Raw genomic sequence first — 27,366 nt, forward strand, 5'->3', positions numbered from 1 at the left:
TCAAGAACCCTAGACAAGAGTTATGAACTATACATGAACTCTGGACAGGAGCCACAGTCACGTTTCCCACTATATTACAGTAAAATCTCAAGGATTGCTCTTGACTCTGTCTGCTGTAGTTGCTTAAGTGTTAGATATTTTTCTTGAAAGAAGCTAAAAGTTAAAGTGTTACTTATTCCATGAAGGGAAAACAAGAGCTCTTTAAAAAAAAAAAAAAAGGGGAAAGGGGGGGGGGGGGCTTTATCTTGAACATACAAATTTGGAAGGCTTACTGGGTCAGAGCAGTGAAATTGAAGATGATTGATGGGATCCTCTATTGGGAGTAGGATGCAGGCCTTGCACACCTTGCTTCATGATGACTGTATGGAGGGATGAACTAGGACACTGGTGATTACAAGTTATAGGAGAAACATTTTTTAGTGTAAGGTGATATTTGTTTTGCATGTTTGCAGCTTTGGTTTAAGGATGTTAAGAATGTCAACCTTAGGTAAACTGCTGACCTTATGGGGTGAGCAGGATGGAAGGATCCATTACATGCCTGGGTTTTATTGTTATATTGCTGTTTGTGGGTTTATCTACATCTATCAAAGATTTAGTGATGCACCCCCTTTTGGGAGGTTGGAAGTAATAAAAGTGACACACAGAGGTAAAGGTCTCCAGGTTAACAGATGTTAGTTACAAAATCCAGTTCCAGTTTTGTCATTCAGTGAGAGACTTGGTGTACCTGTGGTATCTTGAGGTGCTGATGTGAAGAATTGATCACCGCTGACATGTCTTTACTTGCAATCAAAAAGAAGTTTATTTACAAGAAAGAAACAGTGTCAAAAATGCCGAATCTTGGAGCATCTCTGCCAATGTGAGATCTCTCCTTTACCGTCTCACAAACCCCTCTATTTATCTGTCTTATCCCACCTTTGGAAAGTGCACTTCTTCCTATAAGAAGAAGCCTTCACCCAAATGGTAGACAAAATCTGGTCTACGGCCTCTGGTCTCTGGCCTTTGACCTTTTAGGCCAGCATAAAACCCCCACATCCTGAGTCTTTTGTACCGTATCAAACAGAAAACCAATGGGTAAACAGTTTTGCCTCCTAAGGCACATTCCTTAAATTCAACTTACAATAAGTGGTTCAAGGAAACCTTTGACAAAGCCTTAATTGACACCCTTCCTTAACTTAAAAATAAAACATACATAGAAGAAGAATATACAACAATTTAGAATGTTGAAATAGAAGGAAATGAAGTGGATAATACTCTACATACCCTGCACCAGATCTGTCCTTCGTGCACGAATAAACCAACCACATTGAAGTGTTGACTTGATGGTCTGATTTGTACACTTTTTCATCTCTCGGTCACAAGAAATCATCTTTTCAGTCAGTTACTTAGTGATTTAATTTTATTGTGTAGTGTGTATGTGTGTATGTATGGTTTTTCTTTTTCTCTTCTGTCTCTCTTCTCCTTTAATTTATCCGTATTTGTCCTGAGCTTATCTGCTGTCATAGTTATGTAGTGATGTACTGGTTGTTTGAAAAAGTAATAGTGTGAGTGTTTGAAAAAAAAAAAGTTAAAGTGTTGAGGTGACTCATCTGAAGAAGATCTTCCTATAAAAAATCAATGCATGTGTGTTATCTGTCAATGAATGAAGAAAAAAAACACGCCTCTAAATTATTTTTTGCGTCAGCAGCAGCAGCCAGCTGGCAGCCGGACATTAGGATACAGCCAATAAAAGTGAGCAAGTCAACAGCAGGAAAACATCACATGTGTAAAATGCAAGCCGCGGATAGACAGAGGGTGTGACTCCGCCTATTGATCAAAGACCATCCTCCTCCTCCCTTTTGTCTTTTCTTCAGTTTGTTAACTTCTCTAAAAGCCGCGTGGATTTAGAGTGAGCCGCTCAAACCTCTAGTCAGACTTTCGTTTCATTTCGTGTGATTTCTTTTTTTCTTTTGGCGCATCCAGGCTGACAAGTCTACTTACAAGCAGCGATTCCCTCTCTTCTTAGAAGCTGTGTTTCATGGAGTCTTTGTGGAAATCATTAATTGCTATCACAGCAGCAGCGAGGTAAGAAAACTTATTCACGACTCAGTCATCATGTGTCTAAATTACCGACGCATTGTGAGACAGAAAGGGGGAAGAAAGGGAACAACAAATGGTACCAAACGCATGAGCGTGTCCTCTAGGAAAGCATGTGGAACTATTTCATATCGACAGATCGATGTAAGCAAGCATTTGAAGCGATGCTTTTTTTTTTTTTTTTTTTTTGTTTAGCCGCAGTGTGGTTATATGTAGTTTTATCGAGCTTTGTGACGCATTTGCAACCTGTGTGGAAATCACTCGCGCTATGTCTGTCAGTTGAGCGCTATATTATTTTCAAATGATCTGCGTCCTGTAAATTTGAGCAGCTGTTTATGGAGGCAGGACAGCAAGTTCATGAGTTTCCACGTCGCTCCTGATAAACTAACTATAACTGTAACTTGCCTCGCTGCCAAAGTTGAGAAGAAACCTTTTTCGCAGAGTCTTTTTGTTGTTGATGTTGTTGTTGTTACTTTGAGACCAACTGGCGGAAACTGATGATTTTTTTTTTTCATGTCATGTGAACATGCAGACTATTTCCAACTTTTCTTGGTCCGGCAGACTAATCATTTATCTAATAAATATCAATAACTTTTAGAAAAGCTGGAATGAAGTGATATTTTTTGTTTTTGCTCACTCGCTCTTTTCCCACGTGGCTCAGGGGCTCAGCCTGACAGTTTGGACGGTTTGCTTTCGGAAGTCACTCTCTCTCCATCACCCTTGCCCTACAGATCTGGGAGTGTGGACACACACACACGTACAGCCACACACACGCACACATACACACATCAGAGTGCGGCTTTCAGACCGTTGAAAACACCTCTGCGCAGTTTCCTCCATGCACACAAACCACATTTATCCTCGCTGTACGCAGATAAGCCATCGCTCTGTACTTCTCTGAAAGGTGTCAACAGGATGAAGCGATAACATCTGTTCTTACTGTGGGACAGTGTATTACTGTCTGGATTGAGTCTGGATTTAGACTTAATGAGGGGCTGCAGTGAGAATCTGCTGTTTATTTCACTAATCGCTCATCATAGCCTGCAGATACGTAACAGATATTATTATTATTATTATTATTATTATTATTATTATTATACAGTTTGACAGATGTCTGTGTTCATAGGAGCTGATACAGCTGTTTCAACATATATTGGCAGATGTTATGCTCTGAACTTGGCAGCCATTCAAAAGACAGCAGGGGTGTTTTGCACTATGATCTGTTAGTTTTGGGGGGGGGGGGGGGGGGGGGGTGGGGGGGGGGGGGGGTGTTAGTGGAGGGCAGTGTCCACCAATGGAAGAACAACGCCATTGATAAAAGTTACCAATAAAAAAACAATAGTCTGTACTGTTGATGTCTTTGCTGGTGGCTTGTAGCTGTGGCAGAGTTATGAATTAGTCACGTGATGAGGTCATCTTTCTCTCTCTCTCTCTCCTACAAGCTGATTGTGTTGTGCACTTAGACTGTGTGCTACCTTCAGGTGCCTGTTGGAAAAGCCAGGGTTAGGAGATAAGCATGCATTGATATCATGATAACGGGTAAATGCAAGGACAGCTTGGATTTTCACTGATGTTGAGGTTGCCACAAAGTTTGCATAGATATTATCTATCTATCTATCTGAAATAATCTGATCAATCTGTCAATTAATCTGCAGATATTTTGATAATTGATTAATCATTTAAGTCATTTTCAGGCTGAAATGCCAGACATTCACTGATTTCAGCTTTTCAGTTGAGAGGATTGGCTGCTGTTCTTTGTCTTATTGTAAACCCAATATCTGTTGGACTTTAAGTCAGGCAAAAAAAAAAAAAAAAACAATTTAAAAGATGACATTCTGCAATTTAGCTAATTGTGTCTTCTTGAAGAGTCTGACATGCACTCTATTTTCCACAAGTGCTTTAATAGACCATGATGGGACCAGCATCTGCCTTCACAAATCTATTTGCCATAAGTCATGATAATGTCTTCACACATGCTGCATCACTTTAAAAATAGCTCCAGTTGCTGAACAAGACAGAATTTAAGAGGAAAGCCAATACTTAGAACAGACACACTTCTGTAAGTTAGATTTTTTTTTTCTAGTAATTATGCCATTAACTTGCACAGAAATGATAAGTTGATTAATTGATTAGGTCGACCGACAGAAAATTAATTAGTAGCTATTTTGATCATTGATTCATATTCTTAGTCACTCTCTCAAGCGTATACTGGTTCCTGTTTTTTTTTTTCAAAATGTGACATCTGAAGGCATCAGAGCGTGTTCTGGAAAATTGTGATGGACAAAATAATCAGCAAATGACCTGAAAGGGAAAATAACAGTTAAGTTGCACCTCTTCATTTGACAAGTGTGTGAAAAGGGAACTACGGTATGACTGAGCGCTTGTGGTGATAAAATGCAGAATAGAAACATAGTCTGCTTTAGCGTTGGGTCTCAGGATATACCCACAAGATGAGAAGTATCTATAAGATATGGTGATAAGTTCTGCTTTGATAAATGTGACACTGAGCTGAGTGATAACACATATTTGTCGCTGTAACCTTGCAGTGAAGACTCTTCAATCACATATGATATTGTGCCACCACCATAACCAGTAATGCTGGAGGCTGCACCACCAGAGCTGGTTTGTTTATTGCGACATGTTGCTGTCTGTAGGAAACTTCTCATTCTTAGCCCTTCTCATTTACTAAAAATCCTTGCACAAGCATTACTTCCTTGTCATGGGGTGCATATGTGACATATGTGTGATAAGTGACAAGATCTGTCAAGCTTGAGAAAAAGCCTTAAGATCGCTCTTATCTAATGATGACTCCTTTAAGTAAGTCTCATGTATCCTGCTAGCCCAGTCTGATGTCTGAGTGTATTCAAGCTAATTAAAGGGGGATCTCTTGAAATAATCTTGCATAAATATTAAAAAAATGAATTCCAGTGTCTAATTGTTGTTTTGTATATTTGTAGATCTGGAGCCATATCAGTGCACCATCATAACAAAGTTACTACATGATGAGCAGCCAGTCGATGGAGACCCTCATTGACCCAGTGTTTCGAAGCAAGATGCCATTATTTGACGGGACTATAGCAGCCGCAGGACTGTCAAAGCCACAAAATATGTCTGGTTTCCTGGATAAGCATGCATTGCAATACAGCGGGTCCTACTTTACCTATGACCCCAGAGGAAAGGATGGAGCAGGATTCGCTCCACCTTGGAGCAACTCAAAGACCTCTATGCTGGATGGCAGAAGTCCTATGAGTCACCTCTCTGGCATGGAGGGACAGAACCGCATACTTTACAGGCAAGACAGCAACTCTTCAGAGGAAGGCCATTCTCATTCTTCCTCTCTAAGTCACACCCCAGTAAAACAGGGCTTTACCATATACACCAAAAGTCCTGGGATCAACAGTCCTGCAGCTGCTACATCAGTGGCTGTTAGAAAACAAAAAACCGGAGTTGAGCATTCATCTCCTCCATCCGAGAACTCTGTTTACCTAGCAATTCCTAAGCCAGTTTACAGACATAACCCCTGCTGTAATGAACTGGGCTGTGTGATAGGACACCGATATAGTGTGGAGCACGGCACCCAGAGAATACCAAACGCTGTATATGAGCATGACTGGATGCAAACTGACGCTCACTACATTGAAAGGCCGCCCATTCAGAGAAAGGCACAAGACAAACTGCTGCAACAGAGAGGTTTACAGATTGAGCCCCATCCAGAGCCAGTGAAGAGGATGACTATGGAGACATACAGCCCAGGTACAGCAAGGACTTTTCCTGCTATGATTGACCCAAACTATAGCAGTTACCCCTGCACCCCGACTCGCACACTGTTTGGTTCTTTAAGTGAGCAGAGCCAGCGGTTGCAGACATCCCCCAGAGGCTACCCTGGCCTATACCCCTCCCATCCTACATATGAGCATATGACCTCAGAGGTTTATCAGGAACGCTCTCCCATGTCCAAATATGGCCAGCTAACACAGCACCCAGTGTTTTACTACCCCCAGGCAAATGAGGAGGTACAAAACAGCACGCGGTGTAAAAATATTGGCAGTAAGCAGAGAGAAGATGTCCCTGTTTTTCTTAAACACACAATCTCAACCCCCCGGGAGCATTACATAGTGCCTCAATCGCTTCATGGTGAGATTCCTTTGCCTAACACTGAAATGTTTCCGAATCATTCCTTTATGCAGGGACTTGACTATCCATGTTATGCAGTCCCTAGATTTCATTTAAACACAAGCCAAGTGAGGGCGCCCCTAAAAAGGCAGCATGCATCCCCTAGTTTTCACACTAATAGCATAAATGTTTCCCCATCGAGCCAACACATGGATCACCCCTTGGCCTCTGCAGCCAATCTACATAAGGACAAACCCAACAGTAGCCTGCATGTTGACCAGTCACAACCTTCCTCACCATTCCTACGTGTGGACCAAACCAGTCCTACCAGATGTATAAGCCAACCTGGCATCTCACCAGCCAGTATACAAATAAACAGATTTTTTCCCCCGCTCTCCAGCCTGCACATAGACCGACACATCCTTCCACCAGCTGGCATGAACATGAACAGACTCATGGACTATTCCTCCTGTGAAGCCCAGGTTACATGCCCAAAACAGTCCAAAGGCCTTCCTGTTTCCCCAACAGCGTGGCTGCCCCGGTCGCCCAGTCACAGTTCTGATCGCATCCACACAGCTGTAACAAATAGTGCAAATGTCAGAAAAATAATTTATTCCCCCTCTGTTGCAACAGGAAATAAATACAATGGCCCTACATCCAGTTCAGGCAGCAGTGTTCTTAAAGGGTGCCTGAAGAGAGGCTTTTCTCACTCATCTCCACCCATCAAAATAAAAGACGAGGGCAGGGATTTATGTGAAGTGGAACTCATTAAGAAACGACAAAAGGTGGAAATGGAGAATGTCCAAGTAGGAAATAAAACTGACTCTCCTCCTATGCCAGTCATTGACAATGTCTTCAGTCTGGCGCCATACCAAGCATACCTGCAGGCCTCTGGAGTGTTATTTCCGGGCAGAGTACCTCATAGAACCGTCCAGTCCTCTGAGCACTGTGAAGCCAAAACCAAACCAGACATGAAAGAGAAAAGGCCGGATCGAGATGAGCAGCAGTCTGTTGTCTGTCCGGTTCCCAAAGAAATCTGTCCAGATACCTCACCAGAGAATCCTGTTGTAGAAATTGTTGAACCAAAAAATATTAAAGTGGAAAAAGTAGATGCATCAGACACAGACAACACTGTAGAGTCTCCTGTTAGTCAGAGGGACTGCAACAAAGTCCCAATCAAAAAAGAGCCTGTAGAGACTGGTTCATCTGACAGTGGGCCCGTGTGGGTGATAAAGAAGTCTGAACCTGATGAACCTGAAAGTAAAGCCTCTTTAGCAGATGAAAACAACACTTCAGATGAGTCCAAACCTGTTGAGTCGACTGCACAGATGAACTCATCTTCCCAGGGTGATGCATGCACACTGCACGGACAGATGGCCACCCTCCAATCCAGACCCATTACTCCACCTCAATCATCTGAGAGAAAGCTAAATTTCAAAAACATTCCCCCCCAGTGTCTAAAACTTTCCACCTACAAAATCATTCTCCCTGATATGAAGCATTCCACACCTGCTCAACCCCCAGAGAAGCCACCTGCGCAGCCAATACCTGATTTCATACCAAAACTAGAGCTCCAACTTCCAGTCCGCAAGCACTTCCTTGAGTTGCACCATTCCCTCTCCAAGCTAGTATCCAAATCTGTGTCGGCCTCTTCAGAGCAGGAGCTCAGAACCTGGTTGTCTCAGTTGGAACTGACTGAACCTGCATCTCCATCAACCAAAGTCCAGAAAGTGTCGTGTTTGTTGGGGGTAAAAGCCAGAGAAGTGTGGCTCAATGAGGAGATCAAGTCAGCACTCCATAAGGTCCTCGAGAGGTTGAGAGAGTACACCACCCAGAAACGTTGTCCTTTTCCACACGTCATGCGAACGGGGGCGGTGTTCCTCCCCATGCTGGTGATGAAGGAGCTGCTGTTTCCGATGGTGCAGGGCAGCTTCATCGACCAGGTCCTGCAGGAGCACAAAGTGGAGCTGCGGCCCACCACGCTCTCCGAGGAGAAGATCCTCATCCAGCTTCATAAACGAGCCTGCTCCTCCCGGCTCAGGAGACTGATGTCCCTCAAACACCTGCCCGACATCTACGCTGACGCGGTCAACCTTTTATACTACGCCTGTGTCTGCAAACATCTAGGTGAGTGCATGTTCACTTCAGACTTACTGAGGTAATGTCATGAATATGTGCAGAACACTGAACATTTTCCTAGTAAAGAAATGAAAGACATTGGCATTAGAGTGTTGGTTGGTTGTTGGTTATAAACATCTTATTTTAGTCTTTTAAAATATTTCTGTCTATTTTCCATATTGATGTTGCTCTGGGATAGTATTATGGCTTTTTGTGTCTCTCTGTACTGTCAAGCCACACAAATAAGAGGTGTTACAATAAGCAACACTTCCGTCAATTTCCCCTCATGGGACATGTTGGACACCACTACTCATGACTAACACTGAATAACAAATGTTCATGGAGACAGGAAATGGATGGATAATGGACACTTATTTTAGGAGCATGCACATACAAACTGAAGGCTTTTAAAATAAGACTAGACTACTTCTGTTTTTCAGTACAGTAGAGTTGATTAGCCAGGCAGTTATAAAAATGTTCACCTTAGTCATGAGTGAGAAGTGGGTCTCTGCTTGTTTTTTTAAAAAAAAAAGAAAAAAAAAGTTAGGATGACGTGTCAGTTGTTCTTACTGTTACTTATGACAGATCACAGGACACACTGAAATTCATATGATACTGTTTCAGATATAAATATTTTATTACTCAACAAATGATTTGAAAGTTTATACCTCTGGTTTGATAATGTGCAATAAGACTGCCAAAGACACAGTATTTCCTGCCTTTCCTTGCAGATTTCTGGAAATCCCCCTCAGGCAGATGGTGTGATTTACTGATTCTTTTGGATTTTATTATAAAACATTACATTTTGTTAACTGTATCTAGTTTTTCCCTCAAACAGTCTTTTAATAGTCCTATTTTCTGCATTATTGGCCCTTTTTGTAAAGAACAAATCAAAGTAAACAATACATATTCAATATAAAATTCATTTATTTTTTACAGAATCAACCTCATCTGATGTCCAAAAGAGAGTCCAGGTATATTTATTTTTTGTGTTGTCCCTCAATCTCACATTTCTTTGCTTTTTTTCCTAATCAGAAAGCAGGAATAGTTTCTGCTTTCAATAATGAATCACACGAAGTTGCATGATTATGGGTGGGTGGAGGGAAGGGTGCTTAGCTGGAAAACTGAAACTGACCTTCATGAATTTTTTTTTTTTGTTAGCATTAGTGGACCTCTTAAAGAGTGTAAGGCAGGCTGGTGGCTCACACTACCAGAGGAAGGAAATGACAACCTGCAGCACACAGAGGGATTAGACTGTGCACTGGCACATTTTGAGCCCTTTGGATTAGAAAGAAGTTCATGTTTTGAGAAGATGGTGATCATCACCTTGTCACCACCATGTGCTGTCTAGTCATAGAGACAAGTGGGACGAAATTAGTGCTGTTGTGAAAACCAGTTATGGTCCATGTGTGGTTAATGTATAAGGCTGGTGATGTTCTGCTTTGTTACGGTCAAATCCAGTGAAAAGAGCAAAATTAACAATGTGTTCATCTGTCTTTCGCTATTTTGACTTCCACAGCTTTTCTGTGACTCTCAGCCCTAAGCCCATTTGTTACTACTGAAGGCTTTTAATCTTAAAAAACTGGCCACATTTACTTTCATTAAAAGAACAATTTCCTAAAACAGTTAGGCACTGTCATTTTTAGATTTCTGTTGCATACCCGCTGCACTACGTCATATTTTTGGCTGCAGCATAGTGTATGCTGGGGTGGGGTGGGGGGGACTACATTGTCCATGCTCATTTTTACCCATTTAAATAAGTTATATCAGGCTTTGGCTGCACAGGCAATGCTTATTAGAAGGACTAATTCATTGTTTGTTTTGGTACTTTCATTGGATTTGTTGACAATGAAATGAATATAGAACATCACCAGACTTTTCCTTAAATTTTGCCTTTTTACTTTGTGTGCTTCGACAGCTATTATTTATTTGGCACAAGCATTTGCTAACTGAATTGGGTTTTTATCAAATTTCCGTTCACTGCTGACTTAATTAACAGTTCACATGGTTTGGGAGCACTTGACTTTGGTATCTGAACATTTCCCTTGTCCTACCCTTGCCTCAGTGCTGTTAATCCCTGACTGATAGCATCCCTTGTAGCAGCTGACTTTTTCCCAGCCTTCGTGTTTACACCCACAGCTTCTATTCTGTCTCTGTAGAAAGGGTGTTTCATGGTGCAGGATCATGTTGTCCGATCACTATATCTGCTGATATTAATAGAATAGTTTTGCATTGTTCTTGTGTGCTGAATAAGCACTATGGGAGGATTGATTCGTCAGCCTGTGTGGAGGTGTCGGACTTTGTGGTTGCTAGCTGGCTTTTTAGGATTCTTTTTTTTTTTTTTTTTTTTTTAATCCAAAATGTAGAACATCCCTCTTTGACTTGCTATCCAAATGTTTTCCCTGATCACTAACTAAATTCTCTAAATTCTTTAACTCTCACATTCCCATTTTGTCAGAAACCAATTTTTTATAAACCTGTCATATTTTTGTATTTATTTTGACCTCTCTTTATTACTGTATCCCCTGTGTTGCAGGATTAGATGTGGATGATCCTGCTAACAGAGAAAAAGAGGACAGTAGTGAGGAGACTTCTGTATTTTCAGACATCCATGCCTCACCGGTCTCACCCCCAGAGTCACACCCACAGAGCCATCCGAAGGACCAAGAAACAGTATCACATTTGAACAGGTGTAGCACAAAAAGCAGGGTAAAGAGCAGCTCGAAGCGCATGTTTCTGGACAACAGTTTGTCAGATGAGGAAGAGCCAGATGACACAGGAAAGACTGTCAGTGGAGTTGTGCTGAATGAATTTTGCAAGAAAAACTGGAGTGCTAATCAGTCTGAGGATAGTGAGAATAGGGCAAGTGACGATATGGTAGCAGAGGAAGATTCTTCACTCATTCCACAAAGCCCAACTTCTGACAATTCATGGACGTGTCCTTTAACCTTCGACCAGCTTTCTCCATCTCCCAGCGACACAGAAACGCAGGAGCCCTCCAGTCTGCAGCCTGGTAGTCAGTCCTCAGGACCAGAAACATCTCTGGTTGGATCCAACAATTGTTCAGGCATGATTCTCAAACTGAGGAGGATGTTTAGCGAAGGTCTTAACAGAAAAAAGGCCCACTACCAAGCAGTGTCAGACTTGGGGACATTTGCTGATGCTTCCCTCTCACAGAATGAGGATTTGGAGGGAGAGGTGAGCGGCGAGAGGGACCTTCACAGGAGGACACCCAAAGTAGCCCACAGGTGGCAGAGAACAGGTAGCTTCTCTCACGCCTTAAGACCCCTCAGCAGCTCTTCTAAACGAAAACGCAGATCACTCTTAAAGATCAAATACTGTCCCTACTTGTCTGCCTGCCACAGCGCCGAACACAGGAGGCGATGGGTCCTGCGTTCGGCTGTCCAGAGAGCTCAGAGGGCCATGAGGTTGTACTACCCAGACCTGGTGGGGAAGAGGATCCGCCATCTGTATGAAGAAGACGACAAATCAGAAGTGTGGTATAGAGGAGAGGTGCTGCGAATCCACGAGGCCCACACCAACCCTCTAAAGACTATATTTGAGGTCAGGTATGACAGTGAGCCAGAGTGGAAGTACTACCTAGAGCTGCTGATAGACTATAAAAAGGGCTGGCTCAAAATTGAAGACTGATTTCCCAATGCCAATGTTGCTATGCCAGTTTTGTTTTTGCCAGGGTGCAATGATGGTTTTGAGTTGCTTCCTTTTACTATGTTTGTTTGTTTTTTTTCACTTGCCAACAACAGGCTGATAAGCCCTAAATATGTGTCCGGCCTCCTGAAGAGGGAAGTTGGACTGAATTTTTTATTGTAATCAGATCAGCTAAAACATTCTGTCACTTTAGTGTCACAAGACGCCTTCTTCTTAGGGGTGGACTGTATGCAGCATCCTGTAGATGTTTTTAAGCTCTTATCATCTTTGACACATCTATCAGCAGCTTTTCTGGGTTATTTGCAATTTAGATTATGGTTGTGTGTGGCCTTATTGTGCTTAGTTTAAATAAAAACATACCAAAAACATAAACATCCCTTAGTGGTTTTTTAAAAATAATTTTAATCATTATCAAATATGAAGTTATGTATTTGTTTAAGTCATCATTGTCCACTTTTCTGGTAGTTTCACATTTTTTTTATTTGCTAGTAAGAAATAAAAAACCAGCAAATGACATGAAGACATTTTAAAAGGGTTTGACTGTCAAACATTGCCAGCCACATGTATATAGGTTTACAGTGCCAGTCTTGTATGTAATTATAGCAGAGTGATTTTTACCCTGATGACTGTGGTTGTTTCTTTTTGTGTGTGTGTGTGTGTGTGTGTGTGTGTGTGTGAATAACTGAAGCTGAAAAACAGGCATTTATGTAGTTCTGTACTAAGCTGCTCAAGAGGTCTTTGATGACACACAGGCTGAGATGTTCCCATCACATGGTGTTTTTAATCACTGTGAAACTTAAGACTTTCACCTCAGATTGTATTTTGATTTTGTGTCATTTTATAAGACTTCTGCAGACTGAATTGTTAAAATATTACTGTTGTCTTAAATAAATGTTTGTAATGATTCCATGTTTTGTCATATTATTGAAATGGTGTTTCTCCCACAAAATATATTTTTCACAACTTCATATGTTTTTTTGTCTGTTAACTCTCCAACCAAAGTTTGACAGGATTTCTTGAATATCAAAGCTAAATTTCACATAATTGATAAATCTTGACTGACCATGCAGTGTTGTCAATTGTGGTTAACATGGTGCAGAGTCATTCTAACATGTCATCTCACAGATCCTGATCCTGGTTCAGTAAAGGTGTCATGCTACAAATGATACTCACAAAAAAAATGAGCTGTCAATTTTGAAAATATGTCCTCTGAAGGATAACCACGCCTAAAATATGAAACTTCAAATTAGAATTGCAGTGTCTTTGTCCCCATCCAGTGGCAAAATATTTAGTTGCAAATTCCCATTTAAACTATTGAAAATGCTGTTTAGTTGGAAACTATGTACAGGGAATGATCTAGCTTGCGCAAGTGACTGAATACACAGTGATAGCTTTCTTAAGGACAGTTTAAAAATACATCAAATGTTGATGGTGGTGAAAAGTTTTTCTTTTTTTTTTAATTAAAATGGCTGCTGCCACAAGAAAAAGCAGTGTCCATTATCAAACAATCACCCATGCCAGAATGATGTTTGCAACATTTTGCACTTTAATATTTTCTCCAAAACAGACAACTAATTTCTCCCACATTTTTACACTAATAGGAAATAAAACACCTTTGATAGCATAAAGAAAAGATATGTAGAAAAGTATTAAAAGTTTTTGGATGTCTCAGTTTAATGTAAGTAGCTGCTTCTGTTACTTCAAACGTTATGAAATGTTTATGAACTACTAGCAGACAGAATGAAAAACAGAGTGAGCCCTGGAGAGCATATAAGCCTAATGATCACAGCTATAGCTGGTGTGTTACCTGCAAGACAGCTTAGTGAAAATAGCCCATCTTTTGTTATTATCCATTCAACTTGTGTCATCATTGGTTTGTGACTTGAGACAAAATGAATTCAAAAAGTGACATCATACAAACAACCAGTTGATCTTTATCGCACAATCTGCAAGTAAAAGTGGTGCAAAGAACTAACATTTTTGCCTAAAATCAAAATGATTCAATGAAAGGTACCAAATGAATTCCACGCTATTCTGGAAGACACACCTCTGCCAAGGTCTGTAGTACACTACATTGCAAAATACATAGCGCAGAAATGCATCATGGATGTTGGGTAATTAATATGATTGAGACCAAACCTATTCTAATGACTCACACAGTACTCCCAAAAATGAGATTTCTCATGACATTTATTCAAATAAACAATACAGTTTATAATTTGCTAGGATAAAATAATAAGTTTGAACACATAAGAAGCATTTGGGAGAGAATTCCCCAAAGATCTGAAACTGGGGCAAAGGATGTGTTTTAATGATGGCTGACACTTTGGTGTCATCTTCTGACTTGCATCAGTGCCTGTATATTCATGTCCCCTCCAGTCAATCTTGTGAAGACTGCCATATTGCAGAGACATGAACGAGCATTTACAAGGAGGGCTTGACAACCAGAGCAACCACCACACAGAACAATGCAAAACCTGGAGGGGCACTGACATTTCAATGTCAAATCCTCAACCCATGTGCGAAAAATACAGTCTTTAATGCAAAAGCATAACAGCGTTATAAAACAGTCCTACAACCTTTAGAAGTTTGCCCTATATTCCTCATCTGCCGAAGGATCACGCAAGTCCATCTGTGTAGCTCAGTTTAAAGCAATGTTCAGTCTCACTGCAAGGCAAGAGATCTCTTCAAAGAGGCGCGGCCACTATCAGCCCCATGCCATCCAAGTATTCCCTGCAAGAGTGATGCAAATGCCTGACCCTGTTTGACAGTGATCCAGCCCAATTAGCAGCACTACAAAGCTGTGCTGTCAGTACATTCTATTACCCTCATTCAATCCCCAAGGTGCAAGCTGAGCTTTAAGAGGGCGACCTCAAGCCACGTCGGGAAAGAGGAGAAAAAAAAAAAAAAAAAAAAAAAAAAAAAAGAGTGAATGTCACTCAGTTTGGCTCTTGCAAATTATTAGTAATGTTCTTAAATGTTAAACACCTCTAAAAACAACTAAGAGGGTACAGCAAAAGGTTAGAATAGAGGGACACGGGGCCTGTGCATTCAACCTTTCCTTTCCTTGACTGTAAAACTTTTTCTGCTCTTGGTTTTCCAACTCAGCCGTGCACTTTCACCGAGTCCTTTATCTGATCACTTGGCAACTAAGAGAAATCCTTTCTATCAGTTCCCATTTAAATTTACTGATAAGGTGTAACTTGTGCACTGCTCTGAAGAGACTGAGGATGATAGGGCGAATGCCTTATTGCCAAAGACCTCCAACCCCCCACACATGATGGAGGGAGTAAACAGACTCAACCTACATGGCAAAAGTACACCTTTTTCAATATTGGTAAAGAATAAATATTTCAAAATTTCAAAATTATGCAAACACGTGCCACTCTTGCTCTTTAACTTCCATGCATATGGACTATTTACAAATTGAAAAATACAGACTTGCTATTTTGTTCTTTTGATGTTTTTTTTTCTCCCACCCCACCCCGCCCCCCCTCCCCCTGAAATGTCTTTGCCCCTTTGCAATCAGCCTATCAACATTCAGCCACCCAGACAAGGATCTCACCACATATTGCAGACATGGCCAGGACAATTAAAGCTGTGTTGAAAACATTTTCACACTAATGGGAAAACAAAAGTCAAAATCAAAACAGAAAAGATTCACAAGCAAAAAACAGGAAAATAAGATAGTTCAGGGGAGGTGTTACAATACAAGCCAAAAGGATGTATTTGTTTAAGATGGATTTTCTGCTTTCTCAAGACTCCACTCTGTTGCTAACAATACTGTAGTACACTTTCTTTTTATTACTCTACCTTTTATTTAAATATAATTTACTTTTAAGATTTTGTTAAACAAATCCGGGAAAATGATGCAAAAGTGGTTGGTTTGCCAAAGGAGAGGCGGCAGAAGGCCCGTGCTGCCCTGTTAAATTGCATCAGCGCTCTAGTTTGTCAAGATACTCAAGAGTCCGTTGCATTGGGACGTGTCCTCAATCCTCGATGTACTCCCACAGGTCCTTCTCATAGCCTTCATGCACGTGCTGTAGCAGCACTCTTCGCCTGCTCTCACAGTATCTACGGACACAAGAAAGATTTATTTATTTAGAGACCAAGAACACACAAACTTAACAGTGACAGACAGTGATTATGATTCTTCCTTCACTTACCTGTACTTATCTTGTACTTTCTGCTTGATATCCTGCAAGGAATCCTGGGAGATGTCCCGCTCTAGGTAGCCAGACAGCACCTCAGTGGCATTTTCCAGGTCTGCCTGGTTGTTCTGGTGTACCAAAAAATTGATAAACAATATTATTCTTTGTCAAAGCATAGATTAAAAGAACAGAAATGTCAGTTGTCCATTACAAAGTGTTCTAAACTTTAGAACGTCCTGTCTAAGGCCCAGCTCAGACTACAGGAAATGTTGGCCAGTTTCCTTCAATTCAGCTTGTGCAGAAGCAGCAATCCCACTTAAGTTTACAGTTATTTATGTCATGCACCATCTGCTCACAATTATAACAGTTAATCCAACAATTTCCCTTTTAATCTTACCTCAAAAATAATGGACTGGTTGTTCTTCTTGAGGTAGAAGGCAAAGACGTAAGTGAACATGAGTGTGGAGCGGCACTGGCATAGCACATCCACAGCCTTCTTCAGAAACTGCACCTCAATCCAGGACATGTTGTGCTGCTGCATTTCCTCCATCTTTTGCTTAACCTGAGCATAGAGCTTGTGCTCAAAGCGCAGGCTCTGCATGTGGTTCATGTAGCGGTTGCAGTAGAACAGGTACCTCTGCAAGGCTGCCCTGGAGCGCTGCACACATACCATGGAACTGGCTTTAATTCAAGCATGCTCAACTCAATTTTTACTTGACCGCTGGATAATCAGCAATGTATAAAGAATGATCTAAATTGGATTACGCAGGAGTTTCAGGCAAGACACTATTCTTCAGTATGCAACAATTAACCATGTCTGTCAAAGACATAGTGGACCATTATTATCAGGCCCACGCAGTAGCTTCCCCTGTATCATTACCAATGTTTGTGGATACTCTTTGTACACAAAGAAGTGCTTGATTAGTTGAAGTGGATTATATTCTTATATATTTGAGTACACATTTTTGTTGCCTTTTATAGAGGATTTTTTTTGTCTGAATATACATGTTTCGCCCAGTGCAGCAAGATAGAAACAATAGGTGGGGGTGCTACCGACTGTTTATGAATGGCAGTTATACCTGTTGCAAATATGGCTGAATGTTGCACACTGATTACACCCCATTATGTGGCAAATCAGGCAAAGTAAAACAGTATGCAAAATGTATCAATAGGAGTATCATTTATTACCTCTTGGGCATCTCTGGCTGCCTTGGCATCATCTTCATTGTAGCGATTGCAGTTGTACCTGAAACATTACAACCATTAACAATATGTTCCAGAATACAATAACATACATCAATACTGTTAGACAATATTCTGTTTTCATGCTCTCTCACAGGATATACTTCTCCTAAGATCATATATTTTCCACATATTTATGGTTCAAGTTTTTAATTGAAGTGAATACACCACTATCAATAAAAACCTACCTGGAAGTATACTGCAACATGGCAAAAATCATTTATAAGTCATTAGTTCTTACCAGGCTGAGCCATGAGGTTCCCATGGACCAAGGCAAACCCAGCAGAACTCAGCTTTGCAGTTCTGGTTCCGACACACCATGTGATTGCAGCCACCATCTTTCTCAATGGTCACATGGCATTTTGGACACTCCTGTCAGGAGAGGGGGTTAATGATTTTATTAAGTCTCTGCTCAAGGTGTAGTGTTTTACAACAACAAAAAAATCTCATTAAAATTTCACTTTACCTTTTTTTTTTTTTTTTTTTTTATAAAAACCAGGTTGATTACATACCTTAGTATTTGCTGCAATCCAGTTTGAAGTTTCACTGTCATCATCACATTTCTTAATCCATTTTCTCAGCCACTATAAAAGCATTAAAATAAGAATAAGAAATAATCATGTTAACTTTGCTGATGTTAACAGAATTTCATTCAAGATAAAAAGAAATAGCTTAATAAAATGGTAGAATATTCTTCATTGACTTACCTTACACTTGACAGGATCATGCCAATTCTCTCCACAGTTGAAGCTGCAACAACAGGCATAACAGGTCATGTTTCACAATTACTGTTAAACTTTCAGTCTACATTCAAGGGCCATCACTGTCAGTTCACAATAGTCTAATACACCACTTTTTTGAACAAGCTCTCTTACCAGAACTGGCGGCCACACTTGCACCTCACTGGCTTGGCATCTGGGTACTGGACTTTCACAACATGATGGCAGTCTGGTGCGGGGCACCACTTTAACAGTCGATTGCACTTAAAAGCAGTAATGAGAGGGAACATATCAACTAATAGTTTAATGGATGCTAAAGTACAAAGAAGGTCCGTGTTTTTCCAAGCAGTGCATATGGATAACCTCAACAGCTCAACATAATAAATCAAGATTTTACAGTCCATTTCAATAGAGAAAAAAAACTCAAAGCTTACCTCTACAAAACTATTAGTAATTAAATGCTGGTACTTCAACTTCACTTTTGAATCTGTTATGAGGCGCCTATAGGAAAAGTCAAATCATTTATTATTAGCCTTCATTACATAAAATGGATGACTTTGGTAAAAGCTACCTTCCTTTCATACTTAGTGCATACCATCCAAATACAATAAAAACAACAACAAAAAAAAAAAAATAGTCAAACAATTTTTCACTTTTTCTTGGGTTAACATTACAGTCAGAATTCTCATTTATTTGCTCAACACAATTCATGTTATTACAAAACTAACACATTTAGTACAGGTGACTAAGTAACATTTTATGAATTTAAATACTGACATGGGGAACATGGTTCTGTGCATGTTGCACCCTAAACTGATCAGTGAAAACACTGTTAGGTCTCTTGTTAGCTGGTGACATCAGAATGTAGGTTAAGACAATTACTGACAGCTTAAAAGCTGGTACAAGAGATTAGTGTCCATGCTTCCAATATGGAGGTATATTTCTTTGCACTAAGTAGTGGGCTACTGACAAAGAAATGTCAGGTAAAATTTCTTATGATTTACAAATTCCATTCCTGTTAAATGCACAAAAAACTAATATAAAGGACAGCATGAGATAATGATCTTAATTTTCTTCTGGTTCATTTGTGATAAATAATTATGCTTGTGTTTTTTTACAATATCATGTATAACCAAATTGGTAGTGGAAGGGCTTCATTATGTTTTGAAGACGTTTCAGCAAAATAGCAAAATTAACACAGATGCAGATGTTCCTTCACAAGTAGTTGGTTGAACTGTGTCTGTCTCTGCATAATCATTTCTCAAAAAAACAAAAACAAATTAAAAACAAGGAGTCGTTTTAGTTCCCTGCTGGGTCAGTCACATCTACTTAACAAATTTAAGCACAAACAGATACTCACATGACTGTGTTGTCATCAACCAAAATGTCACAACTATGAGCAGGACAAGAAATGGTCTAAGAAGAACACAGAAGACAAAAAACCATTAGTAAGACAGCTATTAAAATACTAACACTCAGCAGTAAATCTTAGTGGGTACCTGTCCCATTCCTTCTTCTATGATTTTGGTGGTCAGGTAATCTCCCCAGCACTGCATGCAGAACTTGTGTCCACACTCCAGGCCTGTAAAGTACTGTAGGAGAGAAGCATCGAATTTGACTTCAAATAAAACAAAAAAGGCATCACATGCTTGTAAGCATATGCACTTTCGGTAACCAGGCTAGTCAAGGGATTCAGAGTGATGCCATTCTTAGAGAAAATACCCAGTTTTGACAAAAAAAATTTGTTCTAACAAACTGATTAAAATAACTGATGGATAATTTTGAGTGCTACAAATGCCAACATACAAATATTGTACATTTAAATAGTCTGGATTTTGAAACTTTGTTTCTGACAACTTAATATATAAAACACTAAACCTCCTTCTCCATGAATTAAACCTTTCTTGAGAACGTAGACTGTATTATGGAAATACAACTGTATGCTCTGCAGTGTGCCTTTAATTTAGAGGAATATGTAGAGATTTATTTCTTCTGTTGATACCCAGTTTTTTAAATATTGTTCCTAGATGACCTCTTTCACTACCACATGGAGCACTGTGTTGTCTAAGGTAACCATATCCTTCAAAACATGACTGACATGAATGGATCAACCTGGTCTACTCCAATGTTAAAATATGTTCTTACAACATGGCAATGGCCTGCAGGTGTTAATAGAAACACTGCTTGACAGCAGAATGGCTCTCAAACAATTATACTTCTTCCACCAGTCTGTCCATACAGTACTGTACTTCATGTAATAATGCACAATGAGCACCTCTTTAGGCCACATCCACATAGATCTACGCCTTGATTTGAATTTTGCATGAACTGTTTTGTTTCATTTTTGAATACAAGTGAATGGCAGTGAGTGGCACTTCGTAGAGAAGGGCTGGGTCCTGAAGATATACACATTTTACCAATTCTGCAAAACAATCATTTTCTTTTTCCAATTGAAATCATATAGCACTGCTACTGAACAGCTGCTGCAGTTTTTGCTTGCTTGTTTTCTTTCTGATACGTCCAAGTAAGAGAGACATAGAAGCATTCAGCTTTCCAACAATTATGTAACACTTCAAAAACAGTTTTCCCCTCGGTTCTTTGTATTAGTAATCTTTATTAAAAATTGGGACATTTTACTGTTTAAGCATTTTTATCACCTGGCATGCCTTGACAGTTTTCTATCCTAACCCTAACTAAGAAATCCAGCAGCTGGTTGGCAGATGTCTGATTACAGGGCACCAAGTACCAGCTCATATCCCAAGTTAAAATCATTATATCACTTTTAGCCTGAAAACTAAAATCATATCACTGTACTGATGAAGAATCTAATCAATGGTAGTGAATACTGAGTTTAATTAGTGACAATGAGTTGCATTCACTGATTTGATATCTAGTTATAGCAGGTATGAGAAAACATTAATCCTAGTCCATCATAATATATAATGTGATCACATTTTGTGATGTCAAGTTGGTCTGCTAATAATATTTTTCAGTGACTACTGTAGCAGGCAAGGCTGTTAACAAGGTCTGGAGAAAGAGTCTGAGATTACGCATTATGAACCACACAGGGTTAAAACGTCACTGTGACAATGCTTCAGTTAGGGGACCAATTGCATTATACAAGTTCAAATGTGCCTTAAATCTCCATTGTGCTATCAAACACACAGCTTTAAAAAAATCCACAACTTACACCTGAACACATGATCAGCTCATGCAACACAATGCTGGTGTCATTATGGGACTCACAGAGTTGGGGAAGTTCAGATAGCAGATCTGACATGGCATGTCCTGTGCCGATGATCTAGTGTTGATTGGAGGACGGATCCGAGGCTTCTTACTGGGGTTAATGACATGACACTCAGAGAAAAGCTTGTCCAGATTACCATCAAAATACCTGCAAATTTGAGACAAAAATAAATAGATAAATACATCAGTGTTAAAAAAAAAAAAAGCATGAGGACATTAGCTCACCCTGGTGGCAAAAGGCAGCAAATAAAGGATGTAAAGATTGTTACCTTTCCATAAGCTTTTCTTTATCCCAGTTGAAGTGACTGAGAAGGATGCGTGTTATTGTTGCAGGATTCTAGAGGAATGAGAAATGGTTGGTCAGAAATAAACCTGATTTTTACATTCAACTATTGCCAATTTTCAATCTTCACTATAACGACCTACAATTCAGGCTATTACTGACATGAAAAGCTCATTAATTGGTATTTCCACAATCCTGTTTCTTTTACAAGTTAAAGTGTTTTGTATGACAACAGAAAGATGTAAGGAAGGCTTTTTTAATATAAATTAGGCCCAGTATTAGACCAGAATGGTACTAACTGAAATGGAATTAAGTCATGGAAATCACCAAAAATTGTTGTAGATTCAATAGTTCTCACTTACATTACCATTCATTGTCCACTCATGTATGTTAGTCAGTTTGAACAAACATATCTGATCACTGCAGGGTGGAGTTTCATTTTTTCTGTTCACAGTATTTGCTTAAGAGTAGGCAACTAATGCCACAGAACATTCCAGATGATAGTTTTACATTTTTACTTTGTCTGTAGACATCAAACTCAGTTTTAAGTGTAGTCAGCCTAATTGAATAAGGTCAGACAATCCAGAATTCAGTTTGAAAGGACAACAAAACCAAATCAAACCCTGTCCACAAAAAACATTTAATGGAAAAGTTCGATCACATCATTTTCCCATCAATCCTATCTCTGGCTTAATCTAAGATCTCTGTGCAAATTTCCATCTGATTGGGCATTTTTATTTCCAACATGGATCCTACACTGTTGATGGTACAGAAGCAGACCATACTGTACAGCACTGAAATATCAGTGATGATATGGCAAATATGGAAAATGTCACAAACACAGTGTCATTACACTGTACGTAAGGTTTTTTTCAGTGCAAGAAATTTAATGAATTTAAGTAATTTAATGCATTACTTATGCACATTCTTCTCGCTTCTTCACCTGAAATTAGCAAATAATTATAGGAAATATAAATGTATTCTCTGTATTCTGTTTTTCAACCTAGTAGCACTTCTCAGCAGTCTCGATTGGCTACATTCATGAAGCCAGCTCGGTAACAAATGAGAGCAATGTCACTAATGAAGGCAGTGAATGCACAATGCTGTTGAATTAATGAAGTTACTACCAACAGCTGGAGTCAGCTGGTTATTAATGGAAAAAAATCAGCTAGCCAGTAGCACATTTTAAAGTGAAGTTGCTGGATTTGTGTGCTATTTACTACACTGCACAACAATTATTGGCCATCTCATATGTACAAAACTACTCTCTCCTGATTGATAAACAGATGGTTTAGAAATCAAAAGGGAAACCCAACATTAAGTGTCTTAGTAAGGTGCTTAGCCACCAAGAGCTGCAAAAATAGCTTAAGTGCACCTTGGCATAAATTCTATAAATCCATAAAGTAATGCACAGATATATAACAGACATATGTTGCTCCCATCAGTTCTGTGCTCCAGGAGCAACAATAATACTGTATTCTACACTAAACTCTTAACTTGACCAGTGTGTGAGGATGTGAGCAGAGTGGAGCTGGTGCTCTCAACATTAACTCGAGCCACTGTTCTCTGTTCAAATGGAGAGAAAACCTGCTCCAGGTTACGATTTGCCACAACTGATGCCGCCTTGCAGTTAAGTTATACAAAAAGCATTTCTTCACCGCATGGTACCGACTCAATTCTACTCGCATTTGATACCAGGTACTTCTATTTCCACTGCAGATAGTAACCCTTCAATGCGGTTACTATAGCGACGACACACAAAGCTATCGTGACCTCATCTTCAACGCGACACATACATGAACAATGGAGGACATCCAAGGGATACCGAATAGAGAAATATCTGCACCTCTCCAATTGACCATGGCATGGTTGCCATACAAAAGGTATGGTACAATAACTAACAAATGTAACAGGCTACAGTAAGCGGTATACAGTCACATGGCTATTCTAAAAGAGGCAGGTTTCTTCAGAATGTCCCAGCGCATACAATGATGATGGAGTAGTGATTGTTCTCTCTGACCAATCAGTAGTCTGCAGTGTTTTCAAGTCACTATTGGTGTTGCCTCTTACTTAGAACCTCTGCAGAGATGATACCATAAAAAAGTAACAGATGCCAGGTACTATCCACATCTTTTGCCTAAAAGAAAATCAGGCAAGTAGAGTCGAGTTGAGCCAGTAACGTATAGTGGAAAAGGCCTAAAAGTGAGGTGGAATGCAAAGTCTCATACAAATGACGAGTTCTTGTAATTGGTGTTTGTAGGAATTGAAAATTTTTCATCAGGACAAAAAAAATGCAGGTCACCCGGACTAAGCTATAAGATTCCACTTTCTTAACATACAGAGAAAAAAAGGTATCAATCTGGAAGGGAAAAAAACAACTTGAGTTTGTGTTGAATTTTAATATCATTTTAAGTTTATGCTGTCATACACATATATAACGTGTACAAACCTCTGTGTGTGTGTGTGTGTACTTACAGAAACAATTATATCATCAGTCAGGGGAAACATTACATCAGTTTTTTGTGGCAAAAAGACTAAAGACTACTCTCCAGCAGCAGAATTTCTGAACATGTGACAAAATTTTGTTTTGCATTGTGATTCAATGCTGCTTGTTTGTAGAAGCAGTATAGTGAAATATGAAACATTTATCAACCAACTTTTCAAAAGCTGTTCCACATAAATAAATCTACTTCCACTCTACTAACAAATGAATCCTTCTAATAAAAACACAGAAAGCTGCTGTTGGTACTGGTCATTTGTCTGACAAATTAATTTTCACTTTTTGCTGTATGAACATTTAATGTGATAAAAAAGAAAATTCACTTTCTCTGGCTACCAAAGTCACTACATTGATGTGTACCAAGTGTCACTATGGTTACAGGTATTCAGGTTCAGGGGTCTCCCCAGAATATCTGGGTATGATGATGCATTTCAACTTGAAAGATGTGCAGTGCAAACATATTTTGTATAGTGTATTCTAAATATGCATGACAATAAGTATTTTTACATTCCATTTCAGAATGAGAATGATGCTGCAGTAGTAGAGTACACAATAGTACAGTGCCATGGTTGCACTCTCTCAGAAAAAACTGGGGTTGCTCTAAGCTATCAAAATATTAGATAGGGAAATTTTTCCATGGACCTGTCCATACTATGACCTGTCCATACACCATACTATTAAAATACTAATTAAATGTTGGTGATAATGAGTGTATCACAATACAAGACATTCTGTTATACTACACTGCTATATCTAATTGTGCAATTGAAGGGGAAATTATCAAATAATTTCTCAAAATGCAGTTGTGAATCATATACTACTCGTTCAAAGCACTATGCAGTGACTTCTGTAATGCAAATGTTTATGAGATATTCATACCTGTTATCCAAATATCAAACAAACAAACAAACAATGTGGTTGGTGGTTCTTGAATATAAACATATGAAATTTAAATCAGAATACACTCATGGAGAACAAAATCGTGACATTGGTCCCAATGTATCAATAACGTATGACAAGTCAAAATATGACAATATACCAGGTTGCCTGTTTATTAGGAACACCTAGCTAAAACTCATGCAATCTAATAGCAGCCCTGCAGTAAACCCTACCTAAAATAAAGGGTATATGGTTCAGTTTTCTTTCACAATGTTTTAGAGAGGTGCAGATTCAATTTTATACTCATTTCCGACATAAGCTGTATTTTGTGGTGGTGTTTAACTGTACTAAGTTATATTGATAATGTTCTTAATATTTGGACAAAATATTTAAAATACCTCTCAGTGTATCTGTGGACAATGTTTATGCTTTGCCTGTTCTGTTTTTCTGAGATTTGATGTGCAATCTTTGACAGTCTACAAAGTCTCTACAGATGAAAAAAATCAGCAACTAGTAACTTTACCCTAAATTGTCTTCAGAGACTAGGCAAAACCAGTCTCTCTTGATATGTGAAGGCAGTAAAGCCTAGATACAAGAAATGTATATTCAAGTGAAGTTAACTATCTGTTAACTATGTGATAGTAGCACAGACTCGACATTGAAAACTTTACTTCAGCAAACAGATATTTGTGTTTACTTTCAAAAAGTTATTTGTAAGTTTTGCAAAAACATTGAAATTAAGTAGCTAGACCTAAATACTATTTATATAAGAATCACCATGTCAGTTGTTTCTGCTGTAGAAACAACTGCCATGCGGCTATACTGTTTCCACGGTATGCATATTTCACCTATTTTAGTTTTTTTGGGTTTATTTATAGTGAAATGATGACCACCAAAAACATGTTTATGTATAAAATGCATCATTATTGCTTAAAAACGTGAATACTGACAAGTCTATTGAGAGCACTTTCCATTTTATTATGTACCCAAGAGAAGCTAAGTGAAAGGAAATGGAGGCCCAAGTAACGCTAAGCCGAAGGGCTCCAACGAGTTTCCCCATATTAAATCTTTAACCGTTGACAGATTATAACGTCTTCGTATGATACATCCAAACTTTTTAGAAATCATGATTAATTAGCTTGTTACCGTTAACGCCAATAACCTAGCATGTAACTTGCTATCCAACTCGATGACCAAGCCTTTCGTCCAACATTAAAACAGCGTTAACGGTCTTGTTATTTTACAAATTTCGTAACGTTAAGTTGAAATTGCTTAGTTAACGCACTCCGACTATCGTCTAGTGGGAGTTGGCAGTTAACTAATTTTAGAACCAAGTACGTTATGTTTTTCCAGTAAGGTGTTTTTCCAGTAAGGCGCTAGTTTAACGGTTACAGTTGGCTAGTTAGCAAGCTAGCTAACTTGCAAGCTAACATTAGCTTAGCAAACGTACTGCCAACTTCTCAATAGGGATTAGGCTACTTCCTGGAAGAGAATTTGTATAGAGATTGTTACTTTCACGTACAAATTTAAAGTTCCTAAATATCTTCGTTTCAAACACTACACGCACATAATATGGCTAGATTGATAATAAAGATTTTTTTGTATTGTGTAAATCTTTTCACTCTTGTGAAACTGCTAACTTCCAGCAAGTAAACTACTCCTACCAGGCTAACGGCTAAGCTAACGTCCATGGCCTGTTTATGCTTCACCCAAGCCTGGACCCCGGTCTTTCCTAACGCTGACATACCAAAATACCTACCTGGATGACCTCGTTGACCTCCCTGATACACTCCACCATATGCTGGAGGATCTGCTCGGCAGTCAAAACCTCGAAGCGGTAGTCCTCCTCCTCTTCCTCACCGGGACCGTGGCCACCTCCACCAGTCTCGCCGCACTCGTCTCGCTCCCCACCGGCCACCACGGGATCGACCAACTCCACCTCTCCGAGCTCCAGGGTGTCGTCCTCGGGCTCCTCTTCGGCGCTGTCCTCGCTACATTCCTCCTCTTCGTCGTCGTATTCATAGTTATAACCCTCGTCTGAGTCCATTCCTAGGGTGGTTATCAACTTGTGACAAGCACACCTAAAGGTCTACAGAGTGTAAAAACGTTGATTGTGGAACAATACGAAAACCAAAATTATCCGAGCCTGTTTTTCAGCTGCAGCGAAAATAACAACAAAACGTCGCCGCTGCTAAGCCAACAAAGAGAGACAGCGTCACCAACTTACGACGGTCTTACGTCAGATGGACTGTACAAGAAAATGTAAAAAAAAAAATATTTGTATGACAAACTTTTCTTTTCAACTAGATATATTTCAAACATTTAAAAAAAACACATAAATAATTAATAATATTATTGTTATACGATCGATTT

General features: G+C 39.4%; 2 protein-coding genes across 4 annotated transcripts; one reads left to right on the forward strand and one right to left on the reverse strand.

Annotated features, from left to right (window-relative positions):
• Positions 1-1,864: 1,864 nt before the first annotated feature.
• Positions 1,865-12,956, forward strand: cunh15orf39 (chromosome unknown C15orf39 homolog). Of its 3 annotated transcripts, none has more exons than XR_002665379.1 (5): positions 1,865-2,061; positions 5,031-8,313; positions 9,244-9,278; positions 10,841-11,566; positions 11,670-12,956. XR_002665379.1 is itself a non-coding variant. In XM_022754744.1 (5 exons), coding segments are annotated over exons 2-4 (3,270 nt in total). In that variant the 5' UTR covers positions 1,865-2,061; positions 5,031-5,072; the 3' UTR covers positions 9,245-9,278; positions 10,841-12,956. The 3 variants fall into 3 exon arrangements, 2 of the variants coding, with proteins under 2 accessions (XP_022610465.1, XP_022610463.1); XM_022754744.1 differs by adding an exon at positions 9,036-9,063 and having other exon boundaries at positions 10,841-12,956; XM_022754742.1 differs by having other exon boundaries at positions 10,841-12,956.
• Positions 12,957-15,478: 2,522 nt separating this feature from the next.
• arih1 (ariadne RBR E3 ubiquitin protein ligase 1) lies at positions 15,479-27,254 on the reverse strand. The gene is made up of 14 exons (XM_022754745.1): positions 26,753-27,254; positions 21,601-21,668; positions 21,332-21,479; positions 19,585-19,677; positions 19,446-19,501; positions 18,520-18,586; positions 18,242-18,348; positions 18,074-18,116; positions 17,879-17,950; positions 17,608-17,738; positions 17,313-17,370; positions 16,522-16,782; positions 16,140-16,252; positions 15,479-16,047 (listed from the first exon to the last, which is right to left on the reverse strand). The coding sequence occupies exons 1-14, from the start codon at positions 27,038-27,040 to the stop codon at positions 15,963-15,965; spliced, it is 1,590 nt and encodes a 529-aa protein (XP_022610466.1). The 5' UTR covers positions 27,041-27,254; the 3' UTR covers positions 15,479-15,962.
• Positions 27,255-27,366: the final 112 nt, after the last annotated feature.

This window comes from Seriola dumerili, unplaced genomic scaffold (assembly GCF_002260705.1).
Source record: "Seriola dumerili isolate Sdu_G_001 unplaced genomic scaffold, Sdu_1.0 BDQW01000219.1, whole genome shotgun sequence".
Lineage (NCBI taxonomy): Eukaryota > Metazoa > Chordata > Actinopteri > Carangiformes > Carangidae > Seriola > Seriola dumerili.